The sequence below is a fragment of the Malaclemys terrapin genome, chromosome 4 (genome assembly GCF_027887155.1).
Source record: "Malaclemys terrapin pileata isolate rMalTer1 chromosome 4, rMalTer1.hap1, whole genome shotgun sequence".
In the NCBI taxonomy this organism is placed as follows: Eukaryota; Metazoa; Chordata; order Testudines; family Emydidae; genus Malaclemys; species Malaclemys terrapin.
The window spans coordinates 104,280,591-104,296,843 of record NC_071508.1 but is presented as its reverse complement, the minus strand read 5'-3'; the positions used below and the strand labels follow the sequence as shown (position 1 = coordinate 104,296,843).

The window sequence follows — 16,253 nt, the reverse complement described above, 5'->3', positions numbered from 1 at the left end:
TCGTTCTCCCTCCCACCCCCTGGTGCTAGCCCCTGTGAGACAGCTTGCTGCTGCATGTGCAGATGCAGACACAGGTAAAAGATGGCTAGCGGATCAGATCGTGGGTTGATCCTTGCGGATGCAGACCCACATTTTTGTATCTGCACAGGACTTTACCCTGGTGATCCATGACTCCCCTCTGAGCTCCCAGGCTGCTTCCTCTCAGGGGCAACCATGGTGGTTAAGTTCACTCCAGTAGCCTCCATCCGTTCTTCTCTATTTCCCCCCCAAAATCTCTTTCTTTAATGACCCAAAGGGGGAGTGACGAGTGTAATAACCCATCCCCTCATTATTTTGTCCATCAATTGGGTTTAGTGTTCGAAACGCCAGTTTTGGTTCATTAGTTTCCAATTTCACACCCTCTGTTTTTTTTTTTTTTTTTTTTTTACCAAGGATGATTTTAACATGGTTCTTGACCCATATTGGTAGGCTCTTTTGTTTAGACTAATTCAGTCTTTAGCTCCTTTTTTTTATACCTTTTCTCAACAACATTTGTTGTAGGTTATTGTGACACCTTAGGAATGTTCACATTACTTTTTACAGTTGAGCTCACAATTAAGGTAAGTTTGTGTGCCCAGTTATCACATCAGAGGTAATGATGATTCCAGTCATCTGGCATCTCTAGAGGGGTCCAGGCAACAATCAAGGATCTCCCATTTGAGATCTCCCATCCCTCTTCGCCAATGAGACTGACAAAGCCCCCCAGACTTTATTATAGGGTAACCCTTGATTCCTTGGGGTTCTGTCGCAACTCCTAAAAGGAAGCAGCCTTTACACAGTACTATGGTCAACCACCAAGATCTTGTATGCCAGTGTGGAAGAAGCAGAGATTTCACCAGGGTCAACCCTCTGTTGATTCCTTGACAGCCTCACAATTTGGGGCTTCAAATAGTGAGCCAGTTTGATGCCAATGTAGGGTGCCTGCTTGGACTACCACAGGATCTCTTTTGTTTTACTCCGTCCTTTGGCAACAGTCGGTTTTATTTTCAGCATTCTTGGGATGGGATTATCGGGGGATCATGAGCAAGTGGCATTCCATTCAATTCCAATCCCCTCTGTTTTTTCCTTGTCCCTTTTCAGGGACCCTTCTTCTGAGAGACTGTTAAAGTAGGAGATAGATTCCCTTTTGCAATTAGGAGCAATGGAAGAGGTGTCCTGGAGTTGAGAGGCAGATGTTTTTATTCCCACTACTTAATCCCAAAGAAGAAAGGGGTTTGGAGACCCATACTCTATTTTTACTTCTCAACACCTTCAGCTGCTGTTTCAGATACAGAATAGTGACCCTAGCTTCTATAATGCCTTCATTAGATCCCATGGTCTGGTTTGCAGCTCTTGGCCTACAAAACAACTATTTTTATATCTTCATACCACTGGCACATGGATTCCTGGTAGGAAAATGTCACTGCCAGCACAGAATCCTACCTTTTGGCCTTTCTGCAGGTCCAAGACTTTTCACCAGTTGTCTGTTGGTAGTGGCAGCTCATCTAAGGAGACGAGGAATCCAGGTATATCCATACCTAGACAACTGGGTAACTGAAGGAAGATTACCACAATAGGTGATCAACTTTGTACAAACAATCCTGAAACTCTCTTCTTCCCCAGGTATCAAAGTAAACAGAGAAATATACACTGACTCCACTCAGAGCATAATTCATAGAGCTCTTTTAGGCTCCACATCAGTGAAGGCCTACCTTTCACAGCAAAGATTTCAGACTATATTAGACCTCATCTATCAACTTCATGCATATCCAAGAATACTACTGAGGACATGTCTCAGACTTCATGGATACGTGGCTGTGTGCACTGATGTCACACAGCATGCTAGACTTCACCTTCCATTCATACAAGGATGGTTGAGATTATTGTACCTGCCCAGCAGGCACTGAATGAACATGATGGCCACAGCAACACAAGAAGTCCTTGCCTCATTGAACTGGTGGACAGAACAACTTTAGGTATGCAACAGAGTTTTTTCTTCTCCATGCTCCTAGCTACGAAGATGTTGGTAACACAGACCTCCACTCAGGGATGGGGGCTCATTTGAATCAACTGGAAACTTAGTTACTGTGGTCTCTCAGGAAATCTGCTTGCACATAAACATTTTGGAATTCGGCATGCAAGATTTTCCTGCCTCTTCTATGGCGATCAACAGTTCAAGTGTTGACCAACAATACCACTGTGAACCCTCAGAATGTCAGTTTAAGACAGCACTGTTTCAACAGATGGGAGTGCAAGATCATCCTCACTCTGTCAGGCCATGTATCTTTGAGAGTGGTATATTCCTTTCCAGTCTTCAGAATACATTGGCAGACCATCTTGTTAGGGACTTTTTTGAAAACCTTGAGGGGTCTCTTAAAGCCATTCACACAGAGCATCTTTTGCAAATCCCCTTTTGAGGGGATTCTCAAAAGTGGACCTGTTTACCACCAACCAGAACAAGAAATGCCAAACCTTGTGCTGCAGATGGGGAGTGAGGGAGGGCACAAACCCAGGCTCTGTGACAGATGCTTTCTTCATTCCTTGGACTGTGAGATTGATGTATGTGTTTGTGCTGATCCCTAAGATTCTGAAGTTCATGAGGAAACTGAGACAAGGTGCAGGGCAAATGATCATGGTGGCCCCAGCATAGGCCTCAGGCAGTTAAGGTGTTGGGTGCTGGTGAGCTTAACAACATAGCTGCTGATTACTTTACCCATTCTGCCTGACATTTTCTCCCAGAATATCAGTCATATCCTACACGTGAACCCAGCGTTTTTTACATCTGATAGCCTGGATGCTGGCAGGATGATATCCACTGAAAGAAGCTGTTCAGCTGGGATTGAGAATATTCTACCGTAGATCATGAAAATCCTCAACCATATTGACTTGCGGAGCTAAATAGAAGAAGTTTTCTATTTGGGCACCTTTAGTATCAACTTTCTCTCCTGAGAGCATCAGTATTATCAGCACTGGACTATTTGCTAGAGCAGTCTTTCCATCAACTTGGTTAGAGTCCATCTGCAACAATATCTGCAAATCACTGATATTCAGAGTCATGCTGTATTTTCCCAACCCACAGTATTAACGTTCCTGAAGGGTCTTGTGCATGTTTTTCCCTAGTTTGAGAGTCCGCCTCCTTTCTAGATTCTTAATAGCAGGGTTGTGTGCCCCTGCTTTGAGAACTCTTAGGAACCTGTTCCCTTTACCACTTGTCAATGAAAACTGCTTTTCTGCTTTTCCCATTATGTGAAGTAGGTCCAGCTCCCCTGTGCCAGAGCAGGTACTCCCATTTGGCCAATAAGAGAACGGGGCAGCATTTGGGGGTATAAAGGATCAGGGAACGACCTGGTGAGGTGAAGTTCTAGTGAGTCAGAGCACACTGATTCAGTCAGGAAGGGCAAATGAGAGCTACCAGAGACCAGGAGATTGGAGGAGTCCTGAAAGGAAGCAGAATGTGGTTCCTGGTAGAAGGCTGGAGATCACCAAGAGGAGTTTGCTGGCTGGCATCCCTGAGCCAGGACTGGAGAGAGCTTGAAGGCAGGAGGAGCAGTAGCAGAGGGAATTGCCTGCTATCTCTAAGCTGAAGCCAAGGGCCGGAGCGGGCTGACGGCAAGCGAACAGTGGAGGAGCATTATTCACTGATGTCTCCAGTGCCAGAAAGCAGGACCCAGAGGAACTTTGAGGGGTCCAAGAGGAGTGAGGGCTCCCTTGGCAAAGATGCTCCTAGCAGAGAGGCTGTGGAGTTCCCACTGGTCGGAGTTGGGTTGCATTCCATTTGGAAGAGCTGGGGTGGCTGTCCTGGAACAATGACAGGAGAGGATTGATAGAGTCCGGGAGTAGTCAAAGGCACCGTGTGCGGTATGTGGGGCAATGATGGACGAGATGTCTTGAGTTTTAATGACTGCACTGGACTGGGGTGAGAAATGGACTGTTTGGGACTTTTGTTATGGACTATTTGGACCATGTTGTGGTAATAAAACAGCCGGAAGGATGGGTAGTACTGAGACCAGAAAGCCCGAAATGAAGTTATTGGGTCACTTTAAAGGAGAAACTCCTCTGGCCTGTAAAAGCTTCATCTTCACTAGGGGGCTTTGCCAGTATAGCTTTGTTACAATTCAGGGCAACTGCATCTGTATTTCCCCTTGGTCAGCAAGGACATCCGCTCTAGGCTCCCAGCTTCTCAGCCATTCACCTTTCTTGAGGGGAGATTTGTGTCTCTCTCTGTCTTGACTAGGGTATTTTCAGACTGCACAGCACTCTGTCTACACTGTGAATTCCCCCGGATAGTCAGACTGCCTAAACAGGCCTTCTTTACTTGTCTCCTCTAAGCTGGTAAACAATGTAATTGCCACAGTTAAGTCACCACACAGTTCTTTCAAAGCAAGCACATTTATTCTTAAGGTAAAAGCATTAAGATAAAACCTATTAAAATAATTAAAGAACCTACAAGTATACTAATAAGCTTACCAGAGATTACCTCAACTCCGGCAAGGACACTGGTTGGTGAACAGTCCTTCAAACCCCACCCAGGAGTTTTTCTGTAGTCACATGTTCATAAAAACTGTTAGCTCAGTACAAGCACACTAATGAATGAGAGTCTCTCCTTTATCCAGTTTAGGATTTGAAGCGATTGAATAGGTAATAAGCCAGGCAAAGGGTTTCTCAGCAAGGCGCAGCTTTGAAAGGGTGGATCTAAAGGAGGGGAATTTGTATTCCCCTCCTTCCAAGTGTATCCTAGGAATTGCACTTAAATTTGTTTGTCTAGCATGCTGTTTCAAAGAGTCCTTTGATGCTCATAAAACATCCCCGGGTTTATATTAGCCATGTCTCCTCCTTCAAGTTACACAGTATTCCACAATAATACATAAACATTTGCAGTCTTAATACAAAGGAATCCTAAAATACATACACTTAATTCAATAAGGTTTAACTTAATTCGGTAAGGTTTGTCCAGGATATTGCAGAACCTTGTCATATCTGTCACAAACTCTGCTGGCAAAGCTTTTGTTTAAACTAGCCCTGAGTTGCTAGTTGTAGGGAAAGGGTCAGAAGAAGGAGGGGCCTACCCTGGAATAGTGTTCCTCTCCAGTATTCAGCCCCTGTCACTGGACACTCTCAGAAATTACCAAATCAGTTGTCTCCAAAGAGACAGTATACACAGCAACCCGTTGGCTCAGCTGAGGATTCACACTCTAACACAGGGGTCGGCAACGTTTGGCACGCAGCTCGCCAGGGTAAGCACCCTGGCGGGCTGGGCCAGTTTATTTACCTGCTGACGCGGCAGGTTCGGCCAATCGCGGCCCCCACTCACTGCAGTTCGCCGTCTTGGGCCAATGGGGGTGGCGGGAAGCCGCGGCCAGCACATCGCTCGACCGCGCCGCTTCTCACCGCCCCCATTGGCCCGGGACAGCAAACCGCGGCGAGTGGGGGCCACGATCGGCTGAACCTGCCGCATCAGCAGGTAAATAAACTGGCCCGGCCCGCCAGGGTGCTTACTCTGACGAGCCTCATGCCAAACATTGCCGACCTCTGCTCTAACATATTGCACTGGAAGAACTTATAGTGAAACCAAGAATAAGTTTATTACGATCAGAGATTTAAGTGATGATAAGCAAATGTAATAGAAACAGAAAATATTTACAAATAAAACAAAAAATAGCATGCTTCTAAGAGAGTTAATGGAAGTTTAGCAGTCTCTCTGTGTCTTATCTACAAAATATGCTAAGTTTGAAGAAAAAGTATTCGTTAGCTTTCAAGTTAAAAGTTCAGTCAGTTAATTGAAAATGTTTTAATCTACTTATATCAACTCAAACTTAGTGATTTAGAACTTTAGGGGGATCTTTGAATCACTTTAACTATGAATTGGTCTTGTACTACCTTTGTCCAGGGGTGCATCACACCTGAATGTAGTATGTGTGTGTGACAAAGTGGGTGAGGTAATATCTTTTATTGGACCAACTTCTGTTGGTGAGAGAGACATGCTTTCTTCAGAGTTGTTCTTTTGCATATAGCATGTATGTCTTATCTGCTTCATGACATGACTCTGTGCAAGTAGCCAAACATTTCATTGGGCTTTTTTGTCTCCATACATATTTTTTTATATTCTTAAGACTTGTCTTTCTCTGTCTGATTTTGATCAATTAAAGTTTGGGCCCTATCGCTTAACAGAATATAGTGAGTGTGTATTCTCTATTTATATATTCTGTATATGTTTATATAAAAATTGTAGACTAAACTTTGATAATCTCTCTTTTTAAAAGATAATGGAAAAATTAACTTCTAAAATTACTTATGGGTACTGCATTAAAATATATAATGAAAGCTGATGCTCAAAAATAAGTGGGACTAGATATTTGTAGAATAGAACAAAACGTACAATGAGTGGATAATCAATTTACAAATTGAAATGTACTAGAACAGGGAATGCATAGATTGTTCAGTACGTTTCATGCTACAAGTATAAACATATTTTGTGCAGTTTTGCAATTTAGGCTATACACTTCATTTACAGTGGGTACTTTATGCTGCATGGGTGGGGTGGGGAGAGGAGTGATTCCTGAAGTTCTTTGAGTTTTACTAAATGCATTATGTTTTAATCTCTCTTCCTTCAGTTTGTACTGCTCTCTTTTTAATAGTTTGGAGTGTTTCAGCTGTTCAGCAGTTTGTTTAGCTTAGTGCACTTGCCAGCTATCTGATTGCCAGTATTGTTTCACCAAACTGAAAGACACAACTAATGAGTGTTAAACACAGGCAAGGAAGAGAAAGCAGAGAGAACTAAAAAATTGAGGCAGGTGGAGGAAATTGTGGAAAGGGCATTAGAGGACTTTCAAACAGGGTAGATTGATTTAAATCAAAGTGATTTAAAAATTGTTTGTAATCATGTTTTGCATTTGTACTTTTTATTTATTTTCTAAAAGAAAGGTTAATTTTCGTCAGTTGGTAACCATTACCAATAGCCGTTACACTAAAGTTAGTGTATCTTTTTGCTAACCTGGACGATACACTCTATCTATACCTATTTATTTAAGCAGTTCTATAGCTTAACTTACTTATTTTTTTATTCAGTTTTTAATTTTTACATCTTTTTATTGTTAGAATATGGTGAATGTGATGCATTTCTTATTTACTAGATTATTTTTTACTTGTGATTTGTGTCAAGCTCTATTTGGATTGAAATTCAAATTCAATTAAAATCATAAAAATAGGATTCTAATATTTTTATGAAATAAAGCCACCAAGGTATTTACGTGCCAGGTATGCCCTTTCATGCTTCAACCACCATTCCAGAGGACATGCGTCCATGCTGATGACGGGTTCTGCTCGATAACGATACAAAGCAGTGTGGACTGACGCATGTTCATTTTCGTCATCTGAGTCAGATGCCACCAACAGAAGGTTGATTTTCTTTCTTGATGGTTTGGGTTCTGTAGTTTCTGAATTGAAATGTTGCTCTTTTAAGACTTCTGACAGCATGTTCTGTATCTTGTCCCCTTCAGATTTTGGAAGGTACTTCAGATTCTTAAACCTTGGGTTGAGTGCTGTAGTTACCTGTAGAAATCTCATATTGCTACTTTCTTTGCATTTTGTTAAATCTGCAATGAAAGTGTTCTGAAATAGAACAGGCTATGCTGGGTCGTCATCCGAGACTCCATAAAATCTATGGCAGAATGCAGGTAAAACCATGCACCAGGAGACATACAATTCTCACCAACGGAGTTCAGTCACAAATTTAATTAACGCATTATTTTTTTAATGAGCGTCATTGGGATGGAAGCATGTCCTCTGGAATGGTGGTCAAAGCATGAAGCATATGAATGTTGGTCACATATATACCTTGCCATGCTGGCTACAAAAGTGCCATGCGAACACATGTTCTCACTTTCAGGTGACATTGGTTACATTTACAGGAGATTTACAAACTTTTTGTCTTACTGATTGGCTGAACAAGAAGTAGGGCTGAGTGGACTTGTAGGTTCTAAAGTTTTACATTGTTTAGAAAGTTGCACTTTCATGATAGAGATTGCACTACCGTAAATTGTATGAGGAACTGAAAAATACTATTTCTTTTGTTTATCTTTTTTATAGTGCAAATAGTTGTAATAAAAAATAATATAAAGTGAGCACTGTACACTTTCTATTGTGTTGTAATTGAAATCAGTATATTTGAAAATATAGAAAAACATCCAAAAATATTTAGAAGAAATTTAAATTGGCATTCTATTATTATTTAACAGTGTGATTAAAACTACTATTAATCACAATTAATTTTTTAATCGAGTTAATTTGTTTTGAGTTAATCGCTTGAGTTTACTGTCTTTAATTGACAGTCCTAGTATTTATTTCATTAAAAATATTAGAGAGGTCTCTAGCCATTTCCAAATTGAGTATTGGGGCCTGTAGCAGACCCAAAGCACTGTCCCAAGGGTGCCTCTGATGGTTTTCTTCCCCAAAGAGATTTTTACTCAAAGAGATTGTTTTATCCATTCCATCACTTCTAATTTCTTTACAGTCTACCTCATCATTAATATACAGTGCTTCACCACCACCTTTACTTTTATTTCTGTCTTTCCTGAAGCGCACATACCCTTCAATACTTATACTCTAATCATGACTACTATTCCACCATGTATCCTCTCTTATTTGATTTTCCTCCTGTTCAGTGTTAGAATCGAGCATGGAGATTACATGAGTGTCTGTCTCCCAACCATCTTCTCTGATTTTTAGTTTAAAGCTCTTTTAATCGGTTATGCTAACCTCCATCCCAGGTGTCTATTTTCCGCCCTACTCAGGTGGAGTCCATTCCATGAGCACAGTCCTTTGTCTGTGAATGCCTCCCAATGGTCCAACATTCCAAAGCCCTCCTTATGGCACCACTGCCTGAGGCATCTGTTGATCATCATAATCTTGTCTCGCCTTCGCTCCCCTCCTCTAGGGACAGGTAGAATCCCACTGAAGATCACCTGAGCCTTCATTTCTTTAAGCATCTTTCCAAGCCTGGCATAGTCTCCCTTGATGCATTCCAGTAAGAATCTAGCTGTATCATTTGTTCCCATGTGAAGGACAATCAGTAGATTCTTTCCAGCTCCCATTAGGATCCTCTTCAGCCTCAGGTCCACATCCCATATTTTAGCTCCCAGCAGACAGAACACCATTCTATTCTCTGGATCAGCTCTGGTGACAGGCCTGTCTGCCCTTCTTAGTGGGGAATCCCCAGTCATGTAGACCTGCATCTTCCTGGTTGTTGGTGCCATTCTCCAGGCTTCCCCCTTCTGTTCTTTCTGGCTGCAAGTCCTTTTGTCTTTTTCTCTCAATTGCAATCTTCTGAGCTCATCCTGTATACTCGTAGTGCTCCGGACTCTGGCTATCTCCATTAACTTGTCTCTTCTTATAGGTCTAGCAGCTTTTCTCTTCTTCCTGGCCCTCCCACCTTCTGTTACTGCCTGCTGCTCCACTGGTTTCTGATATCAAAATGGATGAGAGTCCACTGCAGAATTTTGGCACGTAATATTTAGAGTGGCGGGGGGAAAAGAGCACCAAAAATATAACACTTTGACCTTTTTCATTTTGCTTTAAAAAGGGAATGATAAAACATTAGCCACAATTACCTCTTTTGATTTATTTTAATTTTGTAAACTAAAAACTGTCAGTAGTTATAGAATCATAAAAATGTAGGGCTGAAAGGGACCTCTAAGCAGACATCTAGTCCAGCCCACTGTGCTCAGTCAGTACCAGTATCTAGATCGTCCTAGACAGGTGTTTGGCTCACCTGTTCTTAAAAGTCGCCAGTGATGAGGATACCTATCACATCCTTGACAGGTGCTTGTCCAATCTGTTCTTAAAAAAACTCTAATGATGATGATTCCATAATCTCCCTTGGAAGCCTATTCCAGGACTTAACTACCCTTATAGTTAGAAAGTTTTTCCTAATATCTAACCTAAATATCCTTTGTTGCAGATTAAGAGCATTACTTCTGGTCCTACCTTCAGTGGCCATGGAGAACAATTGATCACAGTCCTCTTTATGACAGCCATTAATATATTTGAAGACTGTTATTAGATTTCCCCCCCCCCCCAGTCTTCTTTTCTCAAGACTAAACATGCCCAGTTTTTTAAATATTTCCTGATAGATCAGGTTTTCTAAATGTTTTGTCATTTTTGTTGCTCTCCTCTGAACTCTCTCCAGTTTATCCACATCATTCCTAAAGTGTGGCGCCCAAAACTGGGCACAGTACTTCAGCTGTGGGTCATTTATTTCTTGTGTCTTAATATAACACTCCTATTAATACATCCCAGAATGATATTCACCTTTTTTGCAACTGTATCACGTTGTTGACTCTCATTAGTGATCCTCTCTAACCCCCAGGTCCTTTGGAGGGGTACTACTGCCTAGCCAGTTATTCCCCATTTTGTAGCTATACTTTTGATTTTTCCTTCATAAGTGTAGTACTTTGCACTTGTCTTTTGTTGAATTTCGTTCTTGTTGATTTCAGAGTCAGACCATTTCTCTGATTTGTCAGGGTCATTTTGAATTCTAATCCTGCCCTCCAAAGTGAAAATGAGGTAGGACCAGATTCTAAAATTGGGAAAGAACAGGTCAAAAATTACTTAAACAAGTTAGATGTCTTCAAATCACCAGGGACTGATGAAATGCATCCTAGAATACTCCAGGAGCTGACTGAGAAGATATCTGAGCCACTAGCAATTATCTTTGAAAAGTCATAGAAGATGGGAGACATTCCAGAAGACTGGAAAAGGGCAAATGTAGTGCCCATCTATAAAAAGTGAAATCAGGACAACCCGGGGAATTACAGATCAGTCAGCTTAACTTCTGTACCCGGAAAGATAATGTAGCAAATAATTAATCAATCAATTTGCAAACACCTAGAAGATAATAAGGTGATAAATAACAGTCAGCATGGATTTGTCAAGAACAAATCGTGTCAAACCAACCTGATAGCTTTCTTTGACAGGGTAACAAGCCTTGTAGATGGGGGAAAGCAGTAGATGTGCTATATCTTGACGTTAGTAAGACTTTTGATACTATCTCGCATGACCTTCTCATAAACAAACTAGGGAAATACAACCTAGATGGAGCTACTATAAGGTGGGTGCATAACTGGTTGGAAAATCATTCCCAGAGATTAGTTATCAGTGGTTCACAGTCATGCTGGAAGGACATAATGAGTGGGGTCCCCTAGGGATCGGTTCTGGGTCCAGTTCTGTTCAATATCTTCATCAGTGATTTAGATAATGGCATAGAGAGTACGCTTATAAAGTTTGAGGATGATACCAAGCTGGGAGGGGTTGCAAGTGCTTTGGAGGATAGGATTAAAATTCAAAATGAGCTGGACAAACTGGAGAAATGGTCTGAGGTACATAGGATGAAATTCAATAAGGACAAATGCAAAGTACTCCACTTAGGAAGGAACAATCAGTTGCACACATACAAATGGGAAATGACTACCTAGGAAGGAGTACTGTAGAAAGGGATCTGATGGTCATAGTGGATCACAAGCTAAATATGAGTCAACAGTGTAACACTGTTGCAAAAAAAGCAAACATCATCCTGGGATCTATTATTAGGAGTATTGTAAGCAAGACATGAGAAGTAATTCTTCCGCTCTACTCCGCGCTGATTAGGCCTCAACTGGAGTATTGTCTCCAGTTCTGGGTGCCACATTTCAGGAAAGATGTGGACAAATGGGAGAAAGTCCAGAGAAGAGCAACAAAAATGACTAAAGGTTTTGAAAACATGACCTATGAGGGAAGATTGAAAAAATTGCTTTTGTTTAGTCTGGAGAAGAGAAGACTGAGAAGGGTCATAGCAGTTTTCAAGTACATAAAAGGTTGTTACAAGGAGGAAGGAGGAAAAATTATTCTTCTTAACCTCTGAGAATAGGACAAGAAGGGTGGTTTAGGTTGGACATTAGGAAAAACTTCCTAACTGTCAGTGGTTAAGCACTGGAATAAATTGCCTGGGGAGGTTGTGGAATCTCCATCATTGGGGATTTTTAAGAGCAGGTTGGACAAACACCTGTCAGGGATGGTCTAGATAATACTTAGTCCTGCCTTAAGTGCAGGGAACAGGACTAGATGACCTCTCGAGGTCCCTTCCAGTTCTCTGATTCTATGAAAGTGCTTGCAACTCCTTCCAACCACCCTCCACTCCATTATCCAGGTCATTAATGAAAATATTGAATAATACTGGACCCAATACAGACCGCCTTTGGTACTCCACTAAATACGTCCTCTCAGTTTGACAGCAAACCATTGATAACGACTCTCTGAAAACAGTTATTCAGTTGGTTGTGGTCCCACCTTATAGTAATTTGATCTAGACCACATTTCCCTGGTTTGCTTATGTGAACGTCAGGTGGAAGTGGGGGAGGGATAGCTCAGTGGTTTGAGCATTGGCCTGCTAAACCCAGGGTTGTGAGTTCAATCCTTGAGGATGGCCATTTAGGGATCGGGGCAAAAAAAAAAAAAGAAAATTGATTTAGTTGGGGATTGGTCCTGCTTTGAGCAGGGGGGTTGGACTAGATGACCTCCTGAGGTCCCTTCCAACCCTGATATTCTATGATTGTATGACTGTGTCAAAAGCCTTACTAAATCAAGATATATCATGTCTACAGTCTTCCCCCATCCACTAGGCCAGTAACCCTATAAAAAAAAAAAATCAGATTGGCTTGGCATGATTTGTTAATTCCATGTTCGCTATTACTTATAACCCTCTTATTTTCTAGGAGTTTACAAATTGATTGTTTAATAATTTGTTCCAGTATCTTTCCAAGTGTTGAAGTTAGGCTGGCTGGTGTTTGGTTTCCTGGGTTCTCTTTGTTCCCTCTTTGAAAGATAGGTCATTTGTTTGCCTTTCTCCAGTCCTCTGGGACTTCACCGGTGCTCCAGGAATTGTCAAAGATAATTGTTAATGGTTCCAAGATTCCTTTAGCTAGTTCCTTATGTCCTGTAGGGTGAATTTCACCAGGCCCTGCTGACCTTAATAGAGCTAACTTACCTAAATATTTTTCTTTAACCTGTTCTTTCCCTGTTGTGGTTTGTGTTCTTTCTCCTTTGTTGTTAGTATGAATTATGTTAAGTGTCTGGTCACAATTTACCTTTTTAGTGAAGATGAAGGAAAATAGGGATTAAACACCTCAGCTGCCTTGATGTCCTCTATCCGCTCTCCTTCCCCACTAAGTAGAGAACTTACCTTTTCCTTCATCTTTCTTGTCTTGCTCCTAATGTACTTATAGAACCTCTTTTTATTGCCTTTTATGTCCCTTGCTAGATGTGTAACTCATTTTGTGCCTTAGCCTTTTTGATTTTTGTCCCTACATGCTTCTGCTAGTCTTTTGTACTTTTCTTTGGCAATTTTTCCATGTTCCCACGTTTTGTAGGATTCCTTTTTGATTTTCAGGTAATAGAAGAGTTCCTGATGAAGCCATTGTACTCCATCTATATTATTAGTAGATGCCACTGCAATAAGCTTAGTTGACAAGTGAGTTTGTTTTGTTGCTAAACTTATGTGGAAGATGTACCCGTGTGTGATAATATGAACCTGTTAACTTGAAACTATATGAAATATTGTAACATAGAGGAATTTGTACAGTAATTGATATGTAATTACCTCTTTCTACAGGTGCCCTCCTCGTACTTTCTTACCAGCACTCTGCAAGATTTTCCTTGATGAAAGTGCGCCAGACAATGTGTTAGAGGTAACAGCTCGTGCCATAACTTATTACCTGGATGTATCAGCAGAATGCACCCGTAGGATTGTGGGAGTAGATGGAGCTATCAAAGCACTTTGTAATCGTTTAGTTGTTGTTGAACTTAACAACAGAACCAGCAGAGACTTGGCTGAGCAGTGTGTAAAGGTAAGTGTTCTTAATAGATTTCTGCTTTCATAGAAAGCAGAATATTTAAATATTTTTTAAAAATCTGTAATATGAATTTAAAAACAGGAATAACTTATTTTATTCAGTCTGATACAATTGCTTGCTTGTACTTTTATTGTCTTTGCTGTCGATTTGTTATGTCAACATTTCTGAAATTATTGTTCAGAAAAAAATCAAACAATATAAAATGTGAAATCAGGAGAAACTTGAGGCATTAATGTGCATATTTTTAAATAAAAATAGAAAGTTGATTTTTAAATTTCATAGAACTGTAGAGCATTTTCAAAACTCCACAAAAAATGGGGTTAGGGGAGTTGCCTCTGATCAGAATAAGACAAGAAAATTAAGCTTCCATTTGAAACCTCTTGGTTTTATATTTTGTATATAATTTAATTATGTGTGGACTTCTGCTGCTTGTCCGGTTACCCTAGCTATGATCTTAAAGCAGCCTTGCAAAATGGTCAAGAAATTTGACCAACCCAAACAAATATATTCAACTACTCTTATCATATAACTACTGCCCCTATAACTGCACATGAAGTCCCTACACACCCCAGCCATACACATCTTTTCCTTGGAGTTGCAAACTCACATGTTCGCTCAATGCCCCACTCCTTCCCCACAGTGGACTATCTCTTTCATGACCTGAAAAAGAGCTCTGTGTAGTTTAAAAGCTTGTCTTTTTCACCAACAGAAGTTGGTCTAGTAAAAGGGATCATCTCACCCACCTTCTCTCTAATATCCTTGGACCAACACGGCTACAATACTGCAAACATTGATCACTCCGGTTGTTCTCAAACCACTTTACCATTCACTCACTCTTGAACTGCCCCAAGTTGTCACTTGTTCATCTCCCCATCCACTTAGTTACCATTCATACCCTAGCATACGTTCTCTCCCCTTCCCACTAGATCTATTAACTCTCAGCAGTTTCTCAACAAGGTCTCCTTAGGCCTGCAGCTGCCCCTTAGTTCGTCTAGAGCCTTTTCCTGATGTGAGGCAACTCTTCTCCTGGCTGGTCCACATGGAGTGCCCCATATGAATTCTGCTGTATTTACTCCCTTGCTTAGAGAGGGAGCATTGGAACTACTGGAAACTTTGGATGCTGTTGATGGAGGAACTGAATTTATTTTGGTTTGCCCCCTCGTCAGCTGAGGAGATGAGGAGGGAACAATTGGCTAACTAGTAGTATGTACTTCATTACAATTCAGTTTCATTGTATTACAGGTGTTAGAACTAATCTGTACCCGTGAATCAGGAGCTGTGTTTGAGGCCGGTGGGTTGAACTGTGTGCTGACATTTATTCGTGATAGTGGACACCTAGTTCATAAAGATACTTTACATTCGGCTATGGCAGTAGTATCCAGACTTTGTGGCAAAATGGAACCTCAGGATTCTTCATTAGAAATCTGTGTGGAATCCCTGTCTAGTTTATTAAAACATGAAGACCATCAGGTAAGCAATTTTTAATGATTGTTTATGTAGCACGAGAGTTACATGAATATATTTTTAGTTTGCTGTTAAAGTAAAGTACAGGTTAGATGTTAATTAAATTTTGCAGTATCCTACTTCAGCTGCCACCATAGGTTAGTGAATGTATGACATGTAGACATATGCTATTGTTTTTGGTATGTTGAATTTGTTACAAATCAGCAATTTAATTGTGCTTAACAAATCATCAGTTGGAATTTTTTGTACAGTTTCCATAAGGAAGGAAAAATTTGAGACTCTGAATCATTGTGATAGTTCTAATTTTTTCAGTTGCAAGCAAGAGAACAAAAATATTGCTTCATGCTGTCTGGCTATATCTAGCCCTAAGCTTTTATGGAAACAAACCCTTACAAGATCTCAGAAAACTTGCCTGAGTCTCTTCAAAGAATTTTCTTAAATAACAATTACTCCGAAATTTTTTCAGCTCAGTCGTGACATTGTATGTGACGTTTTCTTGTCTAACCTGTAAGGAAAAAAACCTATCATAAATAGTGGAAAATTATATTAAATATTCCTTCCGTCAGTTTATATAATCTAAATTGGTGCTGCCCAGTGAGAAATAAATGAACATGTTGAATGCAGTGTGTGTGTGGGGTGGGGACAGCAGCAGTTGGAGTTTTATTAACAGTTAATGTGAAAGTTTGAATAGTCCTTTTAAGCTAACTCTAGGAGATGGGAACGTATCCTTTTCTAACAGTAGATTAAAGGACCCCTTGCTCTGCATCAGATTTGGTGGTCACCTAACAAATCCTTAAGCACTTAAAGCAGCCAACCTTCTATAGAGTTTGAGCCCTCCTTTGTTCAAGTCTCTATCATCCCCAAACTGTTGCATTTTAAGCACATCAAGAC

General features: G+C 40.7%; 1 protein-coding gene across 7 annotated transcripts in view; it reads left to right on the top strand.

Annotated features, from left to right (window-relative positions):
- HECTD1 (HECT domain E3 ubiquitin protein ligase 1) overlaps positions 1 to 16,253 on the top strand; it is a 111,874-nt gene that overhangs the window by 25,782 nt on the left and 69,839 nt on the right. For all 7 annotated transcript variants that reach the window (XM_054028760.1, XM_054028763.1, XM_054028761.1 and 4 more), the window contains exons 3-4: positions 13,658 to 13,892; positions 15,141 to 15,368. In XM_054028760.1, the coding sequence (XP_053884735.1) occupies positions 13,658 to 13,892; positions 15,141 to 15,368 (463 nt within the window). The remainder of the gene's footprint in view (positions 1 to 13,657; positions 13,893 to 15,140; positions 15,369 to 16,253) is intronic.